This window comes from Entelurus aequoreus, linkage group LG21, assembly GCF_033978785.1.
Source record: "Entelurus aequoreus isolate RoL-2023_Sb linkage group LG21, RoL_Eaeq_v1.1, whole genome shotgun sequence".
Taxonomy (NCBI): domain Eukaryota; kingdom Metazoa; phylum Chordata; class Actinopteri; order Syngnathiformes; family Syngnathidae; genus Entelurus; species Entelurus aequoreus.
In genome coordinates this window covers 44,992,358-45,019,243 of record NC_084751.1, presented here as the reverse complement: position 1 = coordinate 45,019,243, position 26,886 = coordinate 44,992,358, and the positions used below count along the sequence as shown (strand labels likewise).

The 26,886-nt window shown below is 36.9% G+C and overlaps 2 protein-coding genes across 4 annotated transcripts in view; both read right to left on the bottom strand.

Annotated features, from left to right (window-relative positions):
* Window positions 1–1,957, bottom strand: part of LOC133638773 (phospholipid-transporting ATPase ID-like) — a 56,780-nt gene extending 54,823 nt beyond the window's left edge. For all 3 annotated transcript variants that reach the window (XR_009823684.1, XM_062031710.1, XM_062031711.1), the window contains exon 1: window positions 1,832–1,957. The gene's annotated coding sequence lies outside the window, so the exon portion shown is untranslated. The remainder of the gene's footprint in view (window positions 1–1,831) is intronic.
* Window positions 1,958–3,470: 1,513 nt separating this feature from the next.
* LOC133638774 (phospholipid-transporting ATPase ID-like) overlaps window positions 3,471–26,886 on the bottom strand; it is a 30,583-nt gene continuing 7,167 nt past the window's right edge. The window contains exons 8-20 of the mRNA XM_062031713.1: window positions 25,596–25,711; window positions 25,362–25,526; window positions 22,267–22,378; window positions 22,023–22,128; window positions 19,373–19,523; window positions 19,104–19,287; window positions 18,257–18,480; window positions 18,021–18,104; window positions 14,841–15,086; window positions 10,945–11,083; window positions 10,734–10,864; window positions 8,282–8,523; window positions 3,471–4,207 (exon numbers count right to left, since the gene is read on the bottom strand). Coding sequence (XP_061887697.1) covers window positions 4,198–4,207; window positions 8,282–8,523; window positions 10,734–10,864; window positions 10,945–11,083; window positions 14,841–15,086; window positions 18,021–18,104; window positions 18,257–18,480; window positions 19,104–19,287; window positions 19,373–19,523; window positions 22,023–22,128; window positions 22,267–22,378; window positions 25,362–25,526; window positions 25,596–25,711 — 1,910 coding nt within the window. The 3' untranslated portion in view covers window positions 3,471–4,197. The remainder of the gene's footprint in view (window positions 4,208–8,281; window positions 8,524–10,733; window positions 10,865–10,944; window positions 11,084–14,840; window positions 15,087–18,020; window positions 18,105–18,256; window positions 18,481–19,103; window positions 19,288–19,372; window positions 19,524–22,022; window positions 22,129–22,266; window positions 22,379–25,361; window positions 25,527–25,595; window positions 25,712–26,886) is intronic.

Here is a 26,886-nt window from a genome sequence, read left to right as displayed (position 1 = left end):
TACAGTTCCAATACAGTCCCACAACATTCATAGTTAAAGGCCTACTGAAATGAATTTTTTTTGTTTAAACGGGGATAGCAGATCCATTCTATGTGTCATACTTGATCATTTCGCGATATTGCCATATTTTTGCTGAAAAGATTTATTAGAGAAAATCGACGATGAAGTTCGCAACTTTTGCTCGCTGATAAAAAAAAACCTTGCCCCTACCGGAAGTAGTGTGACGTCACAAGCGGTAGTGCTGCTCACAATTCCCCGTTGTTTACAATGGAGCGAGAGATATTAGGAGCGAGAAAGTGACGATTACCCCATTAATTTGAGCGAGGATGAAAGATTTGTGGATGAGGAACGTTAAGAGTGACAGACTAGAATGCAGTTCAAGAGATATCTTTTTTCGCTCTGACCGTAACTTAGGTACAAGCTGGCTCATTGGAATCCACACTCTCTCCTTTTTCTATTGTGGATCACGGATTTGTATTTTAAACCACCTCGGATACTATATCCTCTTGAAAATGAGAGTCGAGAAGGCGAAATGGACATTAACAGTGACTTTTATCTCCACGAAAATACATCGACGAAGCTCTTTAGCATGAGCTAACGTGATGTCTCAATGCAGATAGAAACAAAATAAATAAATCCCTGACTGGAAGGATAGACAGAAGATCAACAATACTACTATCAGGAGACACCGAACCAAACACTGGACATGTAAATACACGGTTAATGTGTATTCGACGCCTGTCGAAGCCTAGCAATGCTGTTGCTAACGACGCTAACTTAACAACGGGACCTCGTCAGAGCTATGATAAAAACATTAGCGCTCCACCTACGCCAGCCAGCCCTCCTCCGCTCATCAACACCCGTGCTCACCTGCGTTCCAGCGATCGACGACGCGGTCTGCGGCCCGGAGACGTAGGAAGTCAAGGTGAGTTCGCCGCTAGCGCGTCTTCTATCCAACAAAGTCCTCCTTGTTGTGTTGCTACAGCCAGCCGCATACACCGATCCCACCTACAACGTTCTTCTTTGCAGCCTCCATTGTTCATTAAACAAATTGCAAAAGATTCACCAACACAGATGTCCAGAATACTGTGGAATTTTGTCCAAGAAAACAGAGCTGTTTGTATTGTGTCCAAAAGGGTCCAAACACTTCCGTGGACCTCGCGACGTCACGCGCATACGTCATCCTCCAAAGGCGTTTTGAACCGGAAGTTCCCCGGGAAATTTAAAATGTCACTTTATTAGTTAACCCGGCCGTATTGGCATGTGTTGCAATGTTAAGATTTCATCATTGATATATAAACTATCAGACTGTGTGGTCAGTAGTAGTGGCTTTCAGTAGGCCTTTAAAGCAAACCAAAAATAAGACTATTTCTTATCTATTGTCAGAAACAAATGAATGAGCCACATAGTTATGGGGAAAAATGAACAACAGCCACTCCTTAGTCAACCCTTTGCACTCTCGGCATATCTCAGCGGGATAATCTGTAACCACAAAGATTCTAAGTGGTGATATGATTAGCTTGTGTCAGAGTCATCCATGTTAATCTACTTTCACCATCTGAAACTGTGTGAATTGTATTAAAAACCCACTGAAAGAGGAAGTCGAAACCAGAGAAGCAGCTGTAAGATGAATTTAACCCTACACATCTTTGTGTTTAACTAGTCTGAACAGTGAATGTTTAAATCCAGCTTTAAATCCAAATCCCGATTGAATCTTTCAAAAAAGAACGTAATCTCTTCCATTAGTTTTCACAAAATGTGAATCAAAAGCAGGTCAGACCTAAAGTCTGATCATTGGTTACGAATGGTGAAAGATTAAATGAACACATACCTTAAACAGAACCAAGATTGATGGGTCCCTTGCTTTCTACTTTTTTAGACACATGGTCTAAAGAAGGAAACACGTCCGTTGGCCTTCACGTGGACTTTGAGACTTTAGCCAGGTCCTGGTCAGTGGAGGTCTTGCGGGTTTTCTGCCGGGGCCCCCGGCTGGATGGAACCTACACGGGGTGGGGTAGGCGGTGAGAGAAGAGACACCAGCCGAGGTTTCAGGTTCAAAATGAAAGAGCTGTGATCCCCGTGAGCCTCCCGGGTGAGAGCTTGAGTAAACAATGAAGTGATCTTTGGACCTGGCTGGTGACACTGGATGGGCAGTAAAACAACGGTAAAGATGAACAGCTCTGGCCAATCAGAACCAACATGGTGGGTGTGGTTTGGCTGGACAGGTGTCCACTCAGACCATAGTTCTATTTTACGTACTTGGGCATTGTTATGTATGAGAACTTGTCTTTTAAATCACATATAAAAACTTGTGGCTAAATTTGAAATTAATTAGGTTATTTTCTTCAGAAACAAGTCCTGTTTTTCCTTACAATTTAGGAGATGCCTGATTCTGACCACTTTCATGCCTTTGCTAGATTATGGAGACTTGCTTTTTATGAATGCACCTGAAACTTATTTGAAAAAACTGGATACTGTATATCACTGTGCCTTGTGTTTTATTACTGATTGTGGCAACTTCGTCCACCATTGCACCGAGTATGCAATGGCCAACTGTCCAAAGGCTGTTCGTCGCAATGGAAGGGATCACAGACTGGGGCGATTTCTGAACTGAATCGCAAAATGGATCACATCATGGAAAAACTGGTTGAAAGGGAAAAATTACTTAAAAAAAACAAACAAAACACTTACCTTTCACTATTTGAGTAGCCTTTGTTCTGCCATTTGAGTACTGGCGAGCGATCTCTGAATCCAGGAACATATCCTTCACGGACTTGCAGCTATCAGCATAGCCATATTTGTCTCGGCATATGTCACACCCTCCATTTAGCAAGGTGGCCCATAATACTGGGCTGCGTTGCCGCCGCCTTGTGCTTCCGTGACCGTTACTACTTGCCGTAGTTTTGAAACAATGCATGATGGGAATCCGGATGTTGTGTGTCAGTGTATTAACGTGCCGGCTGGAATAAACACACGCTGAGAAATAGCTCCGTGCCTGCCTACTTTATGGGTTATAGATAAACCTATGGATAACGGAGACGTATATAATAGTCTCCTTTTCAGGTAAGAAAGGACGCTAAAGGCAGTGCCTTTAAGGCACGCCCCCAATATTGTTGTCCGGCTGGAAAATCGGGAGAAGTTCGGGAGAATGGTTGCCCCGGGAGATTTTCGTGAGGGGCACTAAAATTTGGGAGTTTTCCAGAGAATTCGGGAGTTGTTGGCAATTATGTTCCTAGGGGGGGCGCAACAGAACATATTTAGGAAGCACTGCTTTAAATCAACTTAAAAAAAGACCACAATATGTTGACACATATCTAATTTTATTATTAATATATCATACTCGAACATTTTTCAAGTGTGTCAGATAAATGCACTTTGTCATTTATTTGCTCAAAACTTGGTAACAGTTTAGTATGGAGTGCACATTATGAAGAATTCTGCATTCACATTGCAAATAACAAGGCGCTGATGTAGCCGATAGATAAAGTACTAAACCATAATCTCAATGCAAAATGTGTCTGCATGTACTCTTCTTTAACACATTTGCTTAGGAAAACAAGCTTATTGAAGTTTATTTAAAAAAATGGATTTATACATGAATGATGCCATACATTTTTGTGATTAATCGCATGCGTTAACTTTGACATCCTTAATTAAGATACAGTATTATGTGGAGCAGGGGTGGGCAATTAATTTTTACCGGGGGCCGCATGAGCAACCTGAGCACTGCTGGAGGGCCACACTGACAATATTTCAATTAAATTTTGCTCAAATTATTTTTGATATATCGTAAGACAAATAATATTAATAATAATAATTTCATTTAACCTAACTTAACTTTATACAAAAGCAGATTGCTTTTGATGGTTTTATTTTTAACACTGTCTTACACAACACTTCATGATGTATAATACAATGCAAAAATGTCAATTTCTGTCACTTTATCCTGCATCCTCTTTAAAAGTCCAACATTTTTTCCCCGTCAGATTTGGACAACCATCTGTTGTCACACCTGCCAGCTTGTCCCATTTCAGTCCTAACATGTCCAAACACGCATTTACCTATGTGAACAAGTCATTACCTGTGGTTGTGTCTTTAATTGACTGCATGGCTGCCAGCTCCTCCGTGATTTGAAAGTCTGCAGTTATCCCACGTAAGAAGATGAGCAGCTGGGCGGTGTTACGTACATCGCTGCTCTCATCCAAAGCTGGCGAAAAACAGTCAAAGTCCGCCGTTCTGTTCTTCAGCTGAAGCTTCAAGTTTCCAGCGATGGTCTCAACCCGCCTCGTTACAGTGCGTTGGGAGAGTGACACGTTCTCAAATGCGACCCTCTTTTCCTCGGGCATATCAGCGCAACAGAGTCCAGTAAGAACTCCTTAATAAACTCTCAGTCAGAAAACGCCTTACTTTTTCTGGCGATTTTCTGAGAAATGACGAAACTTGTCCTGATGGCTAGGTTACACACGGACATACGCCCATAAAAAACACTTTTCAAAACAAAAGCAGCACCGTTGTATTGCACACTCGACATAGATACTTTGCAAAATGTATTTTGTAATTTATGATTGGCCTCACGCAGGCCGGACAGGGACGCACAAAGGGCCGCCGAATGCCAAGGTCTGATGTGGAGGGTTCCATTTTTCTTGAGGAGGTGCATGTAAAATGTCAATTATAGAATGACAGGGGGCTTCATAATACATTTTTATCACAAACGTATTCCTAGCCCTTTACCTTTACGTCACTGTTATGTTTCTAATAGTATATTTTCCTTACCATCGTTACTGTCCCCAGTGTAATTCATTTCAATTAAATCCAAACAACTTTATTAATCTTTAAGGGGCAATTCCTGCACTGGTCCTGGAAGGCAGAAATACTGGTTTCAGTCCACAGTGGGAGTTTTTGCATGAAGGTTTGCTAATTTATGTTAAGTTTGTTATTTTTCACTGAAATAATACATTACCTAACAATTTATTTTCCATTAATTCATTTAAGTTTATTCATTTAGTATAGCAATGGTCTCACATATTTAAAAAAAAGAGTGAAAAAAAATGTTGTATTGGACCCAATAAGCCAATTGGAGAGATGGGTTGGCATTTACCAATATTTTTGAAACGCAATTGTGGGAAATGTAAAACTGTTAAAAAAAAAAAAAAAATGAAGATTTTCCTGCATGCATGTATTTATAATTATAGTTTTGAATTGTGGTCTCAGTAAAATAATACTGTGCCAGTAACGTGGCCTGAAAAATGTTAATTATTTTTCTATTATATTCCCTTTTCATTTATTGTATGTACATTTATTCAAAAATTGCGTTTGGCATGTGGTCGTTAATATTCAACTGAGGAGTAGAAAGAAAGGAATACCAAGAAAAACTAAACAATGCTATTTCTGGTGAACCAATGTAATACTGAAAATCTTTTTTTTAAATATGAATGGACACTTTCAGCTGAGATTAAGCCTATAAATGAAACGGGAAATTACCGTATTTTTCGGACTATAAATCACAGCTTTTTCATAGTTTGGCCGGGGGTGCGACTTATACTCAGGAGCGACTTATGTATGAAATTATTAACACATTAGAGTAAAATATCAAATAATATTTTTTAGCTCATTCACGTAAGAGACTAGATGTATAAGATTTCATGGGATTTAGCGATTAGGAGTGACAGATTGTTTGGTAAACGTATAGCACAGGGGTCACCAACCTTTTTGAAAGCAAGAGCTACTTCTTGGGTACTGATTAATGCGAAGGGCTACCAGTTTGATACACACTTAAATAAATTGCCAGAAATAGCCAATTTGCTCAATTTACCTTTAACTCTATGTTATTATTAATAATTAATGATATTTACACTTAATTGAATGGTTTAAAAGAGGAGAAAACACAAAAAAATGACAATTACATTTTGAAACATAGTTTATCTTCAATTTCGACTCTTTAAAATTCAAAATTCAACCGAAAAAAAAAGAAGAGAAAAACTAGCTAATTCGAATCTTTTTGAAAAAATTAAAAAAAGAATTTATGGAACATCATTAGTAATTTTTCCTGATTAAGATTAATTTTAGAATTTTGATGACATGTTTTAAGTAGGTTAAAATCCAATCTGCACTTTGTTAGAATATATAACAAATTGGACCAAGCTATATTTCTAACAAAGACAAATCATTATTTCTTCTAGATTTTCCAGAACAAAATTTTTTTTTAATTAATTCAAAAGACTTTGAAATAAGATTTCAATTTGATTCTACAGATTTTCTAGATTTGCCAGAATAATTTTTTAGAATTTTAATCATAATAAGTTTGAAGAAATATTTCACAAATATTCTTCGTCGAAAAAACAGAAGCTAAAATGAAGAATTAAATTAAAATGTATTTATTATTCTTTACAATAAAAATTAAATTTACTTGAACATTGATTTAAATTGTCAGGAAAGAAGAGGAAGGAATCTAAAAGGTAAAAAGGTATATGTGTTTAAAAATCCTAAAATCATTTTTAAGGTTGTATTTTTTTCTCTAAAATTGTCTTTCTGAAAGTTATAAGAAGCAAAGTAAAAAAATAATGAATTTATTTAAACAAGTGAAGACCAAGTCTTTAAAATATTTTCTTGGATTTTCAAATTCTATTTGAGTTTTGTCTCTCTTAGAATTAAAAATGTCGAGCAAAGCGAGACCAGCTTGCTAGTAAATACAAAAAAAATAAAAATAGAGGCAGCTCACTGGTAAGTGCTGCTATTTGAGCTATTTTTAGAACAGGCCAGTGGGCTACTCATCTGGTCCTTACGGGCTACCTGGTGCCCGCGGGCACCGCGTTGGTGACCCCTGATCTATATGTTATAGTTATTTGAATGACTCTTACCATAATATGTTACGTTAACATACCAGTTGGTTATTTATGCCTCATATAACGTACACTTATTCAGCCTGTTGTTCACTATTCTTTATTTATTTTAAATTGCCTTTCAAATGTCTATTCTTGGTGTTGGCTTTTATCAAATACATTTCCCCCAAAAATGCGACTTTTCTCCAGTGCGACTTATATATGTTTTTTTCCTTCTTTAATATGCATTTTCGGCCGGTGCGACTTATACTCCGGAGCGACTTATACTCCGAAAAATACGGTACATAATATATGTTTCTGTTCATTCAAGTGAATTTCATTATTGATCAAATACAGTTGAGATAGGCTCCAGCATCCCCTGTGACCCCGAAAGGGACAAGCGGTAGAAAATGGATGGATGGATCTAAAAGAGCAATTTTTGGTAACAACATTAAAGTAAATTGACATTTTATGTGATTCTTGGTGTTTTAATGACTTAGTGTACGTCACTGGGTCAAAACTAAAACATTTAAACCCTAAAATAGACAAGAATACCACCACCAGCTAGAATAATATTACTACTTATTAATTAAGTAGTAACATTAACATTTAATAACATTTAATCCCTAACAGTAGGGATTGAATAAATGATCTTTTTCCCACTACCTTTCAGGCAAAACTGGACAATCATGCTTACATACTGTACATTACCTTTTGCATTATATTAATTTATATCATTGTGTATTGTCTACTGTGGAGAATGCATATATGTTTAAGAGTTCGTTCTTTATTCGTAGTCATGTTTGGAGAAGCTAGTACTTTTCCATTGTATACTCTGCATACCAGTTTCTCTTTGTCTACAGAGGTCTGTTTAGTGTTGTAGACATTGGAATGTGAATAGGATACACCCCCCTCCTTGCCTTATCAGTGTTGGGGAAGGGGGAGGCATTCCTTTCTGGGGGGGGGACTGCTTTCCGATTCAAGAAGTAGTTTCTTTCCGTTTGAATGTTAGACCAATTCGAGAAGCCGGTATGAATGTATTGGTGTGGGCTGGTCTCCTGAAGCTTCAGTAAAACTTGTTAATATTCCTATTCTGTCTTGATGGTCCTTCTTACTGAGCATATATGTCATCTGAAAGAATTTGGGATTGACCAGTGACTTTAATTCCCTGAGAGGGAATACTGGCCTGACGCAACACTACCTTGTACTTTTTTTTTTTTAATGTCATTGCCTGAAATAAATTAATAAATTAAAAAAAAAATGAAAAAACTACTAGTGGTTACATATTATATTGAAAAATAGTCAGACAACGGGCGTTGATGGCTATAAATTGCGGATTTAAAAAAAAGTCAAATCAAGGAAAATTTCTCAACGCCCCTGCAGTACCTCTGTGGACCTCCTGGGGCTCACAGAAGCCCCATTAACGACCTCTGGTATAATGTATTTCTTGCACACTTTTTCACCTGGTCTCCTCTGTCACGGTACGGTAGAGTTGTGGTCTGTTCTGTGCCAAAGGGGAATTATTGAACAGGGCGGGCCGACTCTTTGCGGGACGTTTCGGCAGGAACTTCCGGGACGTGACGAGATCCCCGTAGCCTTCAGCGTGAGAGAAGGCGTAGCTCGACCGCCGGGTGCTGCTACGCCTCGCGGGTGGATGGCGAGGACCGGGAGCAGGCAACACCTCCTTACGTACCTTTAGTCTCACCTGTAGAGATTACAGCGGTATACCTTAATCCAGTGTTTTTCAAACTTTTTTGAGCCAAGGCACATTTTTTTCATAAAAAAATACAGAGGCACACCAGGTTAAGAAAAGGTTAAAAATGAAACTCCACCAGGTTGTCGTGCCTTATTTTGAGTTTGTTGTTGTTTCCTGTGTGTAGTGCTTTAGTTCCTGTCTTGCGCTGTTATTTTGGTGACTTTTCCTGTTTTGTTGATGTTCTCCTGTAGCAGCTTCACGCCTTCCTTTGAGTGCTACTGCCCACACCCGCTTTGTTTTCGCAATCAAGACTATTTAAGTTGTGTGTACACTATCCTTCTTTATGGAGACATTGTTGATTGTCATGTCATGTACGGATGTACTTTGGTGACGCCGTCTCTGCTCCACACGCTGTAAGTTTTTGCTGTCGTCCAGCATTCTGTTTTTGTTTACTTTGTAGCCAGTTCAGTTTTACTTTTGTTTTGCATAGCCATCCCTATGCTTCAGGGGGTGGGGTGGTATGGTATTTTTTTTTTTTTGGTCATAAAAAAATACAATCATGTGTGCTTACGGACTGTATCCCTGCAGACTGTATTTATCTATATTGATATATAATGTAGGAACCAGAAATATTAATAACAGAAAGAAACAACCCTTTTGTGCGAATGAGTGTGAATGAGTATAAATGGGGGAGGGAGGTTATATACACACATACAGTATATACATATATATACACACACACATATATATATATATATATATATATATATATATATATATATATATATATATATATATATATATATATATATACACATTTTTATACACACATTTTATATATGTGTGTATATACACTACCGTTCAAAAGTTTGGGGTCACATTGAAATGTCCTTATTTTCAATGAAGATAACTTGAAACTAGTCTTAACTTTAAAGAAATACACTCTATACCTTGCTAATGTGGTAAATGACTATTCTAGCTGCAAATGTCTGCTTTTTGGTGCAATATCTACATAGGTGTATAGAGGCCCATTTCCAGCAACTATCACTCCAGTGTTCTAATGGTACAATGTGTTTGCTCATTGGCTCAGAAGGCTAATGGATGATTAGAAAACCCTTGTGCAATCATGTTCACACATCTAAAAACAGTTTAGCTCGTTACAGAAGCTACAAAACTGACCTTCCTTTGAGCAGATTGAGTTTCTGGAGCATCACATTTGTGGGGTCAATTAAACGCTCAAAATGGCCAGAAAAAGAGAACTTTCATCTGAAACCCCACAGTCTATTCTTGTTCTTAGAAATGAAGGCTATTCCACAAAATTGTTACACACATATATATATATATATATATATATATATATATATACACGTTTTTATACACACATTTTATATATGTGTGTATATACACACATTTTATATATGTGTGTATATACACACACACACACACACACATACATATATATATATATATATATATATATATATATATATATATATATATATATATATATATATATATATATATATATATATATATATATATATATATATATATATATATATATATATATATATATATATATATAAACACTAATTGTAAGTGTATTTTGTGTTTTTTATGTTAATTTAATTTAAAAAAATATATATAATTTTTATTTATTTTTTTATTTCTTGCGCGGCCCGGTACCAATCGATCCACGGACCGGTGGTTGGGGACCACTGCTTTAAGACATGGCTGGGTAGCTAGCAGCTAACATCCTTCCAGAGTCTGCAGTGTTTTAGCTACTTCTAAATCACTAATCCTCGTCTCCATTGCGACTAATTAAGTAATTAAGTAAGTTTCTCACATGTATCATTATCACTGCAGGACGAGGAATAGCTCTATCACTCTATCACAAAAAAATAAGAGTTGTAGAAATGATTGGAAACTCAAGACAGCCTTGACATTATGTTCTTTACAAGTGTATGTAAACTTTTGACCACGACTGTATATGATAATAGCTTCAATATAGAGGCAACTTGGTTCTCCCCTCTACTGGTGCTTTCATGGAAGTCTGCACTCTACTTAGCTCTACTGGTTTACAACGTACAGTGTTTAATGGTGGCCAAATATCAAATGTATATCTAACAGCTATAGCCTCACTAGTCTCTCTCTTGAGACTGCATCTTTACTTCGAGAGCATTAACCAGTGAAGGCAGGGCATACTTGATCGATGGTACCTTGTCATTGATGGTGGGTCTCAGCTGGATGATCATGAAACGGAAAGCCACCACTGGCAAACCACAAAGGAGGCATGTCAAGAATATAGTTAGCCACACGCTCGGCTGGTTGAGGGAGCTCCTGGCTGTACCTGTAGTCCCAAAGCAAAATAAACCAGAGTATACTATAATAACCAAACACAGCCTCTCATAAAATGCTTTAGTGACTTACCGATGAAGGGAAAAACAGAGGCGAAGATGAAGAACATGTCGTTGCTGTGCATGGCAAACGTGGTGAGGAAGTAGATTACCAGGCTGCCCCACATGAAGAACTGGTTTACAGCTGTCCAGTAATAGGTGTCCAGACAAAGCTGCAATATTTCCATGAATTATTATCAAGTACATTCTATTTTCAGAGCACATATTAATTGCTGCGGTCTATTGTAAGATCGACAAGAATAAAACCTATTAAAGCAGGGGTGTCAAACTGGTTTTCATTGGGGGCCATATGGCAGTTATGGCTGCCCTCAGAGGGCCACTTGTTTTTTTTGTCCTGTCCAGCTTCTCAGGCAAATCATATAGTTGATGTAGATGCCCATATCGGCTGTACAAGTTTACTTCAAAAAGAGAAGGGTGGATACTTCTCTTGTAGCCTTATTTGTATTTGACTTTATTAAATGTATTTATATAATCATTTGGTGCAGCCGGGCCAGAGCAGGAGGGATATAGAAAGAGAAAAAAAGGAAGACAGAGGGGGGAATTGTGGGGACAAGAGGGGGATAAGACAGAGAGACAAAAACAACAACAGCAAACACAACAACAACAACAACAATAGAGCAACATCAGCAAATAGGATATGTACAAATATGATGGTAAAAGTGAGAGCAAAGAAGCAGTTAGTGAAATAAATAATAATACAGAAATGACAATGAGCATTATTACACTACAAATGGAGCAATACAAATACCAATAGAAATATCACTATTGATAATGAACAATACCAATAATTTACCTCTATTATCAACAATACAGTTGTTCAAATGCAACAATACATGTACGTAATAACTAGAAATACAAAAGAAAGCAGAAAAATGGAGGGGAACAAAGAGAAGCAAGCTATATTAACCTTGTAGATTGTTATAGTAACAATAGGTTAGAGGGCCACTTGTAACAGTGAATAATATATACATTTTAAATTGCTTCATTACACAATTATTTACTGTTATATATTTTTACATACACTGTAAGAAAAATATGTAGACTTTAGAGTAAAGTTTAGCTGCCGAAATTCTACCCTAAAATCACAACAAAATTAGGCATAATAATGTGTTGATTCCACGACTGTATATATCGGTACCGGTTGATATCGGAATCGGTAATTAAGAGTTGGACAATATCGGAATATCGGATATCGGCAGAAAAGCCATTATCGGACATCTCTAGTTTTAACTTATATCTCGCTATGGAAGCACTAAAACATACCGGTGTAGTGAGTTTACATAATTCACACAAGGAACTTTAGTTATTAGAGAGTTCCGGTCGGACTTTTTTTCACGGGACACATTTCGGGCGTTGTTGTTGCACTAGTGAGCCACGGATGAGGAGATGCTGCTCCGTTATTGAGTGAAGTAAAGTCTGAATGTCATTAAAACAGTTAGCGCCATCTTTTGACACTTCTTCCACTCCTGTCCTTGCACGCTACACCGCTACAACAAAGATGACGGGGAGAAGACGCTGTCGAAGTGGAGGCACGTAAGTAAGACCGCCCACAAAACGGCGCATCCTGAAGCGACTGTCAGAAAGCGACTTGAAGATGATGTGTAAAACATCATCCATGCAGCATTTTGAGCAAAGAACCACCATTACATGTTATGTAGACCACAAGGAAGTCTTTTACATTTAGAAAAAAATCATAATATGACCCCTTTAATGCGCCTTATAATCCAGTGCGCCTTTTGTATGAAAATAGACCTGACTAGACCCGCTCATCGGCAGTGCGCCTTATAATCCGGTGCGCCCTATGGTCCAGAAAATACGGTATATAGACACAAATATAGACAAAAAAACATTCAAATTGCATCTCATCAGTACTATGACATATCATAATATATTATTATTATTTATAAAAATGGTTGAAAATAGGTTAAACTGTGTTTCCATGCTACGATGGAGAGTTGACTTTTGGCCCCAATCTCCCTTTAAAACAGGGGTGTTCAAAGTGCGGCCCGGGGGCCATTTGCGGCCCGCAGGTAATTTTTTAACGGCCCCACGACACATTCTAAAAATACAATAAAAAAATAAACAAAACATAAAAAGTGGTATAAAAGAGCAAACAGGTGAAATGTAACAAGAAAATGTTGCAATGTTGACTCTAACAAAGCAAAGCTGCCATGCAGGCTGTTTCTTTCTTTAGAAAATAATAATGAATTAAAATCAATGTCATTATGAATTATTGACCTATTCAAGGCTCCAATTACGTCACATTAAATATTCCACTTTGAGATATTTTTGGGGAAAATGTTGCATATTTTGTGTTTGCCATATAAATAACTAAGCTTTTTTTTTAAAGTTTTTTAAAGAAGGGCCTAAAACGAACAAACAAAAAACATAAACAACAATAAAACTTATAATTGATGGATAGATCTGGGGCCGTACTTATCAAGCTTCTTAGAGTGCCATTTTACACTTAAGTCCTGAGAATTTGCGAAATTTAGTCCTACTCTCAAACTTAAGAATAAAAGCTTTTTATCAACGTTCTTAAGTCTAAGAATCACTCCTACTCTCCACGATATTTAAGAGACCTTCAGAGGTGTCTTAAGTGGTTAGGAGTTGCCAGCAGGGGATGGCAGTGAGGCGAGAGAGACGTGCGCGAACGTTCAGGGAACGGAACAATGTTTTGGTTTTTTTTGATGACGAGCAGCTGATCAAACGGTATCGTTTAGACAGAGCGGATATTATTTTTGTCACAGATTTAATACTTTTCGATTCCATGTTGATTTCTGCATGTGTCTGCAGTGGGCTACTATATATAGAGCCACCCACACCAGTTTCAAATTAGTTGCCTAATTAATGAATTGGAAAGAAAATGTTATGACAGTAGCGTATGTGTGTGGCCGTGAGGTGAGTGACGTCAGTGAGTGTGTGGGCGAGAGAAGAGAGGGAGCGGTAGCGTGAGTGCCGGCGGGGACTAGTTTGTTTTGTATTATTTTGTAGTTTATTGTCAAAATATACACTCCCATTGTCCACTTAAATATTTCCAAGATATTTCTTTATTCTTAGACAACGGATTCCCTTCCGTGATTGGTCATTTCTATGGACACAGAAATGACGTCACCTAAAATCCCGTTTACGGCACATAGTAATGTCGTAATTCAGCTCTGAGTGTGACACTTAAGATTCAGTCCTACACTTCGCTGAAAGTGTGAGTAAGACGCTTGATAACTAACTTTTAAGTGCAGCTTTCAGCGAAGAATTTATTTACTCTTAAGTCAACTCTTAGCAGACTTGATCTCGAGATTATTCTGTTGAAAATAAAAAAAATTTTTTTATTTTTTAACACTTTAATGAGTCTGACCCTTTTGGATCCCCAATCATTTTAGTGGGAATTTTGTTTTTAAGTGTCATTGCTCAAAAAAAAAAAGTTTTATTAAAATCAATGTTGTTATGAGTTATTGACCTTTTTAAGGCTCCAATTATTCTATAATCTAAAATATTCCACTTAAAATTTTTATTGGGTGAAAATATTGCATATTTTGTGTTTTTTCCATTAAAAAATTGATTTTTTTTTCGGACAAAAAGAGCACACAACTTAAATCTTTAACAACGTTATATTGACAGATAGACCTAATGTTGATCTCGAGATTTAAACCTCGAATAATAATAATAATAATACTAAATAACAACAATTTTTTTATATTTTTTTGACCAAAACCCTTTGGGGGTTTTGAGTGGAGGCCTAAATGTATATTTTTTATACATATATTGTAGTGGTTTTTGAAATAAAAAAATATCAAAATGGCCCCCGCTTGCTTTGATTTTTCAATGTGCGGCCCTCAGTGGAAAAAGTTTGGACACCCCTGCTTTAAAAGATAAACATTCTTCGACCGGAGACGTTGCATACTTCCTCACCTGGATGTTGACCACAACAAGGAGACAAGTCTGCACCAGTAAAGCGAAGGACTGATAGTCCGCGACGTCTTTTCCGTCATCTCGCACCGTGTCGTGCATGGCCGCCCAAGGGATGAAGAACACGACGAGGGAGCTGAAGCAGCTGTGGATCATGCAGCGCATAAAAGACTTCTTATTGAAGTAAAGGTTCAGAGGCCCCGGGGCGTAAAGCTGAGGGTACTGGAAACTCCAGCGATCATTCACGTCCTGCAGGTTGGATGAAACGAGGGAAAACATAATCAACAAAGAGTAACTTCAAGTCAATCAACAAACTTACTTATACAGTATTATGACACCTTCTACTAAACTACAGTTTAGTGTCATTGTGGCTTAGGCAACCTGGGCTTATACAGTAGTTAAATATTAGCATTATGCTAAGACCGGCGCATTTGCAATTCTTGCAATGTATTATTTGGTATAATAACAACAACACCTTAACAAAAAAGCTTACAGGTTACAAAGACCTCCTTTTGGTTGCGGACGTATGATACATCAGTGTTTCCCATAAACTGCCAAGATACCTGTGGCGGTGGGGGCGTGGCTATGGGCGTGGTCACCATGACATCATCGAGTAATTTGCATAATTTACTACAATGATATGATTTTCTCTAAAAAGGCTCAAAATATATATACTTACTAATTAATAATAACAGTTTTGTTTTAAACGTCCATCCATCCATCCATCCATCCATTTTACAATATAATTACAACACTTTATGTACATATTTATATACAGATTTGAACAATAAGTTATTCACTGAAATGTATTTATTAATTGTGGTTCTTACAAAAAATATATCTTATAAAATATAAAAGCTAAAATGTCTCTTAAAGCTCTGCCCCTTTAATTAGTGCATACTAAATAATTTAACTTTAGCCTACTACTACAACCATATTATTTACCAGCAACATAAAGTGAAACAGAGGCAGAGGTGTCCTGCCACAGTCAGTAACAAATAAACAGAAAACAGTAGTGGTAAAATACAAATAAAGCAACAAGAGAAGTATCCTACACTTCTCTTTTGTAAAATAAATCTGAACAGCCTATATGGGCATCTACATCAACTATATGATTTGCCTGAGAAGCTGGACAGGACAAAAAAATAAATAAATAAATAAAATAATGTTTTTTTTTTAAAATTTGTGGCGGACGTAATTCTTTCGTGGTGGGCCGCCACAAATAAATGAATGTGTGGGAAACACTGTACATACTGTATGTGCACCAAGTAAGCATAGAAATGGCCTGAACATTTATTTATTTTTTTTAATTAATTTTTCAAAAATAAATAAATAAATTCGATTTTTGAAAATTACTAAAAAAATCGGGATTCGAATGCATTTTTTAGCACCCCTAATTATTATATACCGTATAATAGTTTGTTGTAAAAATAACAATAAATACTGAAATATCTGCTTGTCACCTTGACTTACGATTTCAAAACAAGTTATCCATCAATTTGTATGTACAACAATCAAATAACCAAATTCATAGGCAATAACATAATGAGGCGATTGTACTTTTATATTCCTACATTCACTGTTACAAGCGGACCTTTGAGGGCAGCCATGACTGCGATGTGGCCCTCGGTGAAAACAAGTTCGACACCCCTGAAGTAGCGCTTCCTATTGTTATTTTTACATAAAATGTTACAGTAAAATGTAATGACCTAAAGCCTACCATATTGCTCCGGTTTACTACAGCTGTTTGTGGAAGTAGTTCACAAATTTAGTCTGTGATTCTTAAATGAATATTTTGTGCGGCCTAGCCTACTCCGAACTCAAACTTTAGCGGCCCCAAGGAAAATTAAGTATGAGACCCCTGATCTAGAGTATAAGGTTTTATAGTAAATACAGTTTTTGTAAATGTATTCCACCTGATCTTGTTTTGTTATGCAGGTGTACTGAGTGAAGTACACAGCAAAAACTGAAATCTAAGTAAGATGAAATATCTCAAATAAGGGTAATATTTGCTTATTTTCTGTCTGATAAGATAATTCTTCTCACTAAGCAGATTTTATGTTAGAGTGTTTTACTTGTTTTAAGGGTTTTGGTCCTAAATGATCTAAGTAAGATATTACAGCTTGTTGCTGAGATTTGATGAGCTATATTGAGTAAAACATGCTTGAAACTAGAATATCAAGTGTTGCAAAGCTGTGTCATCAACACTCACAAGTATAAAACTACTTTTTTAAAGTCATCATTTCTTATCTCAAGCATGAAATAAAAAATCATGACTTTGACACAATTGTGTCTCATAATTAAAACAGATGACAGCCAAATGGACTTTGCTGTTTTATTTTCAATGAAACAATAGAAAATATGTACTCATATAGTAGTACAGTTGGCACAGTACAGTAAACTGACAGTTAATATTCAAACATTTAACATGTGACATTTCAAACTATTTTGAACAGAAATAGTTCATGTACATTCAGATAAATTCTTCAAAATTACAATAAAAAAAAAATTGGCCGGGGGGCCAGGCTGTAAATATACTGTATATATATGTATATATATATATATATATATATATATATATATATATATATATATATATATATATATATATATATATATATATATATATATATATATATATATATATATTCCTTGCGCACTAATTGACTGAAAGAGCATGCACTTGGCGCGATGATGTCATGTTATCGATGGAAAAATGCATTTTTAGACAATATGATTTCCCTGAGCGGCTAGGAGACCCCGAGAGTAACAAGCGGTTACCTTGTTGCCTTTCCATTAAGAACCTTTAAATTTGTTTTTAGTATAAGTTTGCTGGTTTCAAGAAATGTAATGCCGAGTGCATATCATTATGTCAAGATAATGGCACTAGCATTTACTTCATTTAAAGAATATTTTTTAACATATTAAGCAAAAAGGTCAAAAAAAAATTTCTACCAAGAAAAGTGCACTTATTAGTGAGAATATACTTATTTTAAGCTATTTTTGGGTAATTGAGGTTAGCTAATTTTACTTGTTTTGGAAAGTCTTGACAAGCCGAATTTTCTTGTTCTATTGGCAGATAATTTTGCTTAGTTCAAATAAAATACCTCTCATTTTTGTATTTTTTTTTCTTGTTTTTGAACACTGACTTTTTGCAGTGTATCAGTGGAGTGTATTGCGTACCTGGTCAAAGAGACTCATGCCAACAACTGGGAGAACTGTGTACAGTACGTTGTACATGCTGACAAACCACTGGTCATACACGGTCTATAAATTAGAACAGCCAAATTAAATGATTGACAAGATTTATAAATAAATGTTACATTCATATAGGCAGATGTTGTGTGCGGTAATTGTGCATTTTTGTTTATAGTGTAAAGCTGCACACGAAACCGTCTTTTTGTTGGAATATTTCTTACCTGTGCCGAGAACCCGCAGAAGAAGGCATACCAGACGTGCACGAAGGTGAAGGTGAAGTTCTTGTAAAAGAAATAGTGGAGAAACTTGCACATGCGTAGGTAGGACCAGCGCCCGTGCACCAGCAGGAGGCGCTGCAGGTACCGGAACTGGGCGAAGGAGTAATCGCTGGACAGGACAGCCTGCATGCCCTCCTGGCCGCTGATACCGACGCCGATATGTGCGGCTGATGGACAAACAGGAAGTAAGGTGTTAGAATAATTGTATCTAAGTTATCACAATACTTTGTGTTGAAATGAGTTCCCGGCGAGAAGACCAAAAGCTGTCTTTGAACCTACCAAGAAGAAGGCTTGTAAAACTCCACTGTGTAGAGGAGGAAGCAACATGAAGGTGTTGTGTTTCTTTCATGTATTAAGTTGTAATCAACAGAAAGACATTGTCTTGACCCAAGAACTACAAAAGCGGATAGGAAGCAGGGCCTGACTCCCCTCAAGGCGACCTTTTCTGTGAACTTTTTGCAACCTCTTCTTTGAACTGTTTTACGACCTTTCTTTTGAACTGTTCTGTAACCAAAGGCAACGCTGTTTACGACCCACGTCCCTTAGAAACAGCTGTTGCCATGTAATCAGGGAAAGTCCAAATAAAAAGAGGTGGCGTACAATCTTTCGCCAGAGCGTGCTGAGACACTGTTCAAGGGTACAGTGTCCAGGCGTCTCTCCTCAAATTGAGCCAAATTGAATTCTGTCTCTGTTTAATTCTTTGCTTCTTGTCTTGTTTAATAGATTTCATCAGTGTTTGAACTTGACATAAGGAGAGTTGAATTCTATGGTCACGTGACTGTGAAATTACCTTTGATCATGCTGACATCGTTGGCCCCGTCCCCAATGGCCAAAGTCACTGCCTGTTTATATTTCTTCACCAACTTGACAACCTGGGCTTTCTGTAGGGGAGTGACCCTGCAGCAAATCACTGTTTGGCACATGCATGCTGTCCTCAACAGTTCCAGCTCCAAGCCTTTCTCCAAAGCAAAGGCCTGAGGATGAAATGGAAGATCCCGAAACCAATTAGGGTAGGCAAAAAAACAAAAAACTAGCATAATCAGTAAATGATGTTCTTACCAGACTGTGTCCATTTATAACAAGAGCATATTCTCCGTCCACTTTGTCATCAGGCACAGTTTCTGTCTTCCGAAGCCAGAGGAGGCCTGCACGAGCTTTGGTCACCGTTGGTTCCTCGGCCGCTGTTGGACACATTTTCCTTCTGGCACTCCTAAAAACAAGACCAGATTGAGTAATCAACCTTGCAAATTTATTGTTTTGGTTCATCACGACGATGAAAGACCATTATCAGCACTTTGAGTCCTGCTAAAAGACAATCCAGATCCTGATTTAGTAGAATATTTGACAGGGCTCATCATGTTTAAAGCAAGAAGTTATCAAATTGCCTGCAAATTTTCAAAGTTTATTCATAGAAAAAGATGTTATTTATAAGTTCTAATGTGTTAAAATTAGGGATGTCCGATAATGGCTTTTTGCCGATATCCGATATTCCGATATTGTCCAACTCTTTAATTACAGATACCGATATCAAACGATACCGATATCAACCGATATATGCAGTCGTGGAATTAACACATTATTATGCCTAATTTGGACAACCAGGTATGGTGAAGATAAGGTACTTTTTTTTAAAATTAGTATAAGATAAATATATTAAAAACATTTTCTTGAATAAAAAAGAAAGTACAACAATATAAAAACAGTTACATAGAAACTAGTAATGAATGAAAATTAGTCAAATTAACTGTTAAAGGTTAGTACTATTAGTGGACCAGCAGCACGCACAATCATGTGTGCTTACGGACTGTATCCCTTGCAGACTGTATTGATATATATTGATATATAATGTAGGAAGCAGAATATTAATAACAGAAAGAAACAACCCTTTTGTGTGAATGAGTGTAAATGGGGGAGGGAGGTTTTTTGGGTTGGTGCACTAATTATAAGTGTATCTTGTGTTTTTTATGTTGATTTAATAAAAAAAACAAAAAACAAAAAACGATACCGATAATAAAAAAAACGATACCGATAATTTCCGATATTACATTTTAACGCATATATCGGCCGATAATATCGGCATGCCGATATTATCGGACATCTCTAGTTAAAATTTTCAGATATTGTGTTTTTAAAAACAATGGAAATTATGTTTCGAGTAAAGAACAGCCTTCCAGTTTGTATTTTTAGGATATTTAAATTAAAAGGAGAAAACTATAATTTATTGATTTTTGAAATATGCAAAGTAAGAAGGAATATAAAATACAAATGTATTACAGTTTTAGGAGTTAAATGGTGGAACAAGCTCAGTGATGAGCTGAAGACATGTAGTTCGTTGTTAAGGTTTAAGAAAACCTTGAAATTTGAAATATATGAAAAGTATTAAATATAGTAACAATTACTTTCATCCAATTGATTTTTTTTAACGTTGATGTTCCAGGCAATCTAATTTTCAGTGAATGTATAAAATAGGAAAATATAAGCTTTGGCTTCAGCCTATTCCTTTTACGGTCATTCTTTTTCTTTTCTTTTTGTGTGTAAATGTGTATGATTGTGAAATATGTATAATCTGTACCGTTAAACTGGTCACACAAAATGGTTGATGGTTGATTATATGACCGAAATAAACTTATTCCATTCATTCATGTGGGATGCAACCTCAAAGGAGCGGCGAAATATAAACACGCTTTAGCACAAGGAAAAGTTTTTGTGTCTCAGTCTGTGGGGTGAAAATATGGAACAGCCTGATGATGAATTCAAACACTCTTCAAACATTGAGCATTTAAAGAAATTGTACAAATCTAATATTTTGGTTCAGTATAGCGAGGTCTAGGCTTATTTTGAACGTGAGTATGAATGACTTATATGACTTACTTTTGATGATATATTGAGAACTGTAAGCACATTGTTCTGGGCAAATTGAGTTATGTGGATCCAGATGAATGTGATCAAATGTGGTTCAGAGGAAACTGGATATTAGTTAAAGTAATTATGGATTCAAAATGTGTATACTTCTTTCCATTACCCTTTCGGGATAGGTTTAATTTAATTTATTTTCTTTTTTGTGAAATAATAATATTGCCATTGAGCTTAAGACTGTTCACCGGAGATATGTATGTATATTATGTACTACATCTACACTACCGTTCAAAAGTTTGGGGTCACCCAAACAATTTTGTGGAATAGCCTTCATTTCTAAGAACAAGAATAGACTGTCGAGTTTCAGATGAAAGTTCTCTTTTTCTGGCTATTTTGAGCGTTTAATTGACCCCACAAATGTGATGCTCCAGAAAGTCAATCTGCTCAAAGGAAGGTCTGTTTTGTAGCTTCTGTAACGAGCTAAACTGTTTTCAGATGTGTGAACTTGATTGCACAAGGGTTTTCTAATCATCAATTAGCCTTCTGAGCCAATGAGCAAACACATTGTACCATTAGAACACTGGAGTGATAGTTGCTGGAAATGGGCCTTTATACACCTATGTAGATATTGCACCAAAAACCAGACATTTGCAGCTAGAATAGTCATTTACCACATTAGCAATGAATCGAGTGTATTTCTTTAAAGTTAAGACTAGTTTAAAGTTATCTTCATTGAAAAGTACAGTGCTTTTCCTTCAAAAATAAGGATATTTCAATGTGACCCCAACCTTTTGAACGGTAGTGTATGATGTGGAGCCGACCAAATAAACAGCTACTACTATCTTAAACATACCGTAGCTCTTCTTTGACACCTTCTGATGTATTTGCAGACACCACAAACACCTCCTTCATCTCTTCCCGCAGCATGTGGCAGGAATAGCCGATATTCTCAGCCGTCTCTTGAGAAGAAAAACAGCATTTATAAAAATATATCTGTCATCCTTTGAAATATATGTCTTAAAATACACCAAACATTCCAAAAAGAATAAGATCATTGATTCAATATGTTTAACAATCACAAAACTATGAATACCAACCTTGTTTATCTCCAGTCAACACCCACATTTTGATGTCAGCCTTAGCCAGCTGCTCTATTGTCTGTGGGACTCCATCCTGCAACTTGTCTTCTACAGCTGTTGCTCCCAGAAGCTAAATAAAATGTAAATAAAGTGGTCATAGACATACAATATATATGTTTTGTATCATTAAGCGGTAAAACCATGCCATTGATACACAGGATAGCCTTTAAGTCTTTACAAACTACACTCATCCTTGCATTATTTTTTTTCCTAAATTGTGACTGGTAGAGCAGAGAAAACAAACTTTAAGTCAGATTGCTTGACCTCGACTGCATAAAATTCTAAATAATCAGTTGTTTTTGGAAATACAAAGTTGGTTAATGGCGCAATCTGCAAATAAGTCACTCAAGACTTTCCAGCAGGAAGATGCTTTGCAAGACGTGATGTGGTGTAACTGCATATTTGGTAAGTGTAATGCTGTATACCAGCACTGGGCAATTAGTTTGACTCTGGGCCAGATTTAGAGAAAAAATGTGTCTGGGGGTATTCTTAGGTTGCTATTTTTAGGAACACTAATACAAAACCTCACAATAATGACTGATTGAATGCTAAAAAAGTTATGACAGACCGCCTTAAAAAACGGAATGGATTTTTTAATTTTTTTACTGAATGAGACACCCGGAATGTACATGAAAATAAAGAATGTGGGATTTACAATATTAACTATGGAGGATAAAACACTGAATATTGACAACATATGAACGTGGCATATGATCGAAATATTTTACAATCAAGCGAAACGCAACAAAAATGCAACATATGAACGCGAAGGGTAAAAAAAACAAAACACCTACATTTTGATATATCTGATATATCACTAAGCTTTAGAACTTTGTTGTAAAAATGTCCTTCCGCGTCTGTCCCTGACACCCGCATTTTCAGGCTCGCTCTGGAAACACTGTGGAAACGCTCTCCACCCACACTGCTTGGTACCTCGTCTGAACTGCTGTGACTTACATTACCATAGTAACTAATTAGATTACCCTAATAACTAATTATATTACCATAGTAACTAATTAGATTACCATAGTAACTAGTATATGATGCAAAAGTGCAGATTCCAACCACTGAAATACTTTCTATAGTTCAAGACCTATGGTCATTAAAAAACATCACTGCACATCATAATGGCAGCTACACTTTCCATCTTAGACTTAGACAAACTTTAATGATTCACAAGGGAAATTGTTCCACACAGTAGCTCAGTTACAAATGATGGAAAGTGTAAGGATGGAAAGGACAATGCAGGTATAAAATAGACTAAATATATCAATATAAAATATAACATATATACGTAATATTTACATAATATATGTACAGTATATGATATATACTGATATATTATATGTTTATATCATATATACAATATATAACAATTACCATGTACAATATTACAGTATATGTAACAGCTGCAGCATAAAAGAGAGAGTAAATAAAGCAGAAAATAGACATTATAAACAAAGAGAAGTAACTAACATAGAAGGTGTCAGCTATTAGACAGATATCATATATTGCTGTATGGCCAGTGATTATACAAAGACCTTAAAGACTTAAAAAGATTATTTGGGAATGTCCGGCGGGCCATGTTCAAAAGTTTAACGGGCCGCCTGCCTTAATTTTCCTAGGTCTGCTGTATATTGTATGCCAGTAACTACTTCTTCAAGAGTACATAAGATATCTACTAAATGCCTGTATTTTTTTCTTAATGTGTACATTTAACATGTCTTTAATAACTGCGGGAGGCAAATTAAACAGCTTTCCATGGTGCGTCTATTAGTCAGTTGGTTTTTTTGCAAAAAAAAAAACACATTACCATATTTTTCGTAGTATAAGTCGCTCCAGAGTATAAGTCGCACCGGCCGAAAATGCATAATAAAGAAGGAAAAAAACATATATACCGTAATTTCCGGACTATAAGCCGCACCTGACTATAAGCCGCACCAGCTAAATTTAGGGGAAAATACAGATTGCTCCATATATAAGCCGCACCCGACTATAAGCCGCAGGGTTTTGATGTGTAATTACCGTAGTATATAGGGGTTCCTGCTACCACGGAGGGGATTGTCGGGACAGAGATGACTGTTTGGGAACGCAAAGCGTCCCATTTATTAACAATAAATCTTTCAATCATTCAATCAAACTTTCACATCTTTGACATGGCGAACAGCATTCGTGCAGAGTACAAATAATACAACGGTGCAACGTAATACAAAGTGCTCGCCTGTACGTTATCAAAAAAAACAGCCTACCGGTATATGATAAGTCAGTCTTTAATGATTGTGTCATCGTTTTCCTCCTGCATACTAAAACCAGCGAAATCCTCTTCGTCTGTGTCGGAGAAGAACAGGCCGCAAATAAGCCGCACCCTTGTATAAGCCGCAGGGACCAGAACGAGGGGAAAAAGTAGCGGCTTATAGTCCGGAAATTACGGTAAGTCACACTGGAGTATAAGTCGCATTTTTTGGGGAAATGTATTTGATAAAAGCCAACACCAAGAATAGACATTTGAAAGGCAATTTAAAATAAATAAAGAATAGTGAACAACAGGCTGAATAAGTGTACGTTATATGAGGCATAAATAACCAACTGAGAACGTGCCTGGTATGTTAACGTAACATATTATGGTAAGAGTCATTCAAATAACTATAACATATAGAACATGCTATACGTTTACCAAACAATCTGTCACTCCTAATCGCTAAATCCCATGAAATCTTATACGTCTAGTCTCTTACGTGAATGAGCTAAATAATATTATTTGATATTTTACGCTAATGTGTTAATCATTTCACACATAAGTCGCTCCTGAGTATAAGTCGCACCCCCGGCCAAACTATGAAAAAAACTGTGACTTATAGTCTGAAAAATACGGTACATATGGCTGAAAAATTTAAGTATATCGACTAAAAACAGTAGAGAAGTCTAAGGACCTTGAATAATCCTGTGTCAAACACAATAGGGTTATTGCCTACATACTGTACAAAACAAAAAAACCTTATTTAATAGCCAATAAAACACCTCATTAAGTCCGAGTGTGAAACATAGTAACCAACCAACAAGTCTTTTTCGATCTCTTCAAACAGCTGTTCAAGTTTCTCCTCTCTTCCTTCAATGGCGGTGCTGGCCTCGTGGTGGCGCTGCATCCACTCCTTAACACAGCGCTCGTCCAAGTCCCTGAAAGCCAGAACTAATGTGCGAAGCCCGTCGCCTGCGTACTCCTAAAGTTAGAATTAAAAGAAGGAATCACAACAACATTTGCCTTGACAGTATCTTGACATAACACTGACATTGAGGTGTGTGGTGGTGATGCCCATCAGTTTGTTACAGGAGGAGTGCAGCCTCTCATAGATGACAGTGTCTGCTCCTTTGCAGTACAGAGTCAGCTTCCCTTCAGGGTCACGCACTGGAAATTACAGCGGGAGACACTTAGTGAAACTGATTAATGCGTCAAGATCTATTAGGCAGAGAAGCACACTTGTGGTAGAGATTTGTTTTAGATTATTGAACGCAATAGTAAGATAAAGTAAGATGTACTTGTGTAACAATGGTCATCCTGCACACGCTGGACTCGAACCACCGCCTACAAATCTCCAACCAATTGAACGTTAGTTGAGCAGTGCTAGGTATTGATAACAAATAATTTCATGTTAAGTCATCATTAAATGGCCCTGATATGTCAAAAGGCATTAATAAATCATGTTCTTTTCCAATACCTCTATAACTGATAATAGTAGTTCAGCCGGGATATGCTCATTTCCAAATTAGATTTACAGCCCCGAAATCTTGCTATTGTTTTCATTTCGATGTCCCGCCCTCCACCGTTTGACCAATTAGAGAGTCCGTAAGTGTGTCACATCCAGGTTGCCAGTTACACACCGCCATCTTCGTCTAAATACTGCCACTGGTAAAGTTACTAATCATGTCAGACCTTAGTATATCTAAAAGTTACCATTCTCAACTTATTCATGACAAAGCCAGGAACAAAACCAGGATTTGCCTTTGAAAGATGGAGACCATTGAAGAGTTTTTCATCTGATGCCAAACTTGCTAATTTCCTCCTTGATAGGTAAGTCAGGCATTTATGTTTTCTTATTACTTGTAATAAATGGAAATGGAATGGTATGGTATGTTAACTAGATTGTCCAATACAGACTATGATCTTGTCTAACAAAGCTAGTATGTTAGTGCATCGACATATAGGCTAACGGGGGAAATATATGCCCAGTAGCCTGTATGTCCATGTGTAATTGAACTGACAGGGCAAAATATATTTTGGATGTGGATATGGGTAGTGTCAGTGCCTACTTCCTTCTCAATATGCTGATATGCTGAGGAAATGGGTTCCAACATTAGCACGGCTGTTGTCATGGCAATGTGAAACGTACAGAGACAGCCAAATCACATGATAAAATAAGTCCTCATTCGTGTTTGCATATCGTGGACTACATGTACCAAGTTATATGGCAATCTGAAAGGTTTGAAACAGTAGCCTATAGGCCAGGGGTCACCAACGCGGTGACCGCGGGCACCAGGTAGCCCGTAAGGACCAGATGAGTAGCCCGCTGGCCTGTTCTAAAA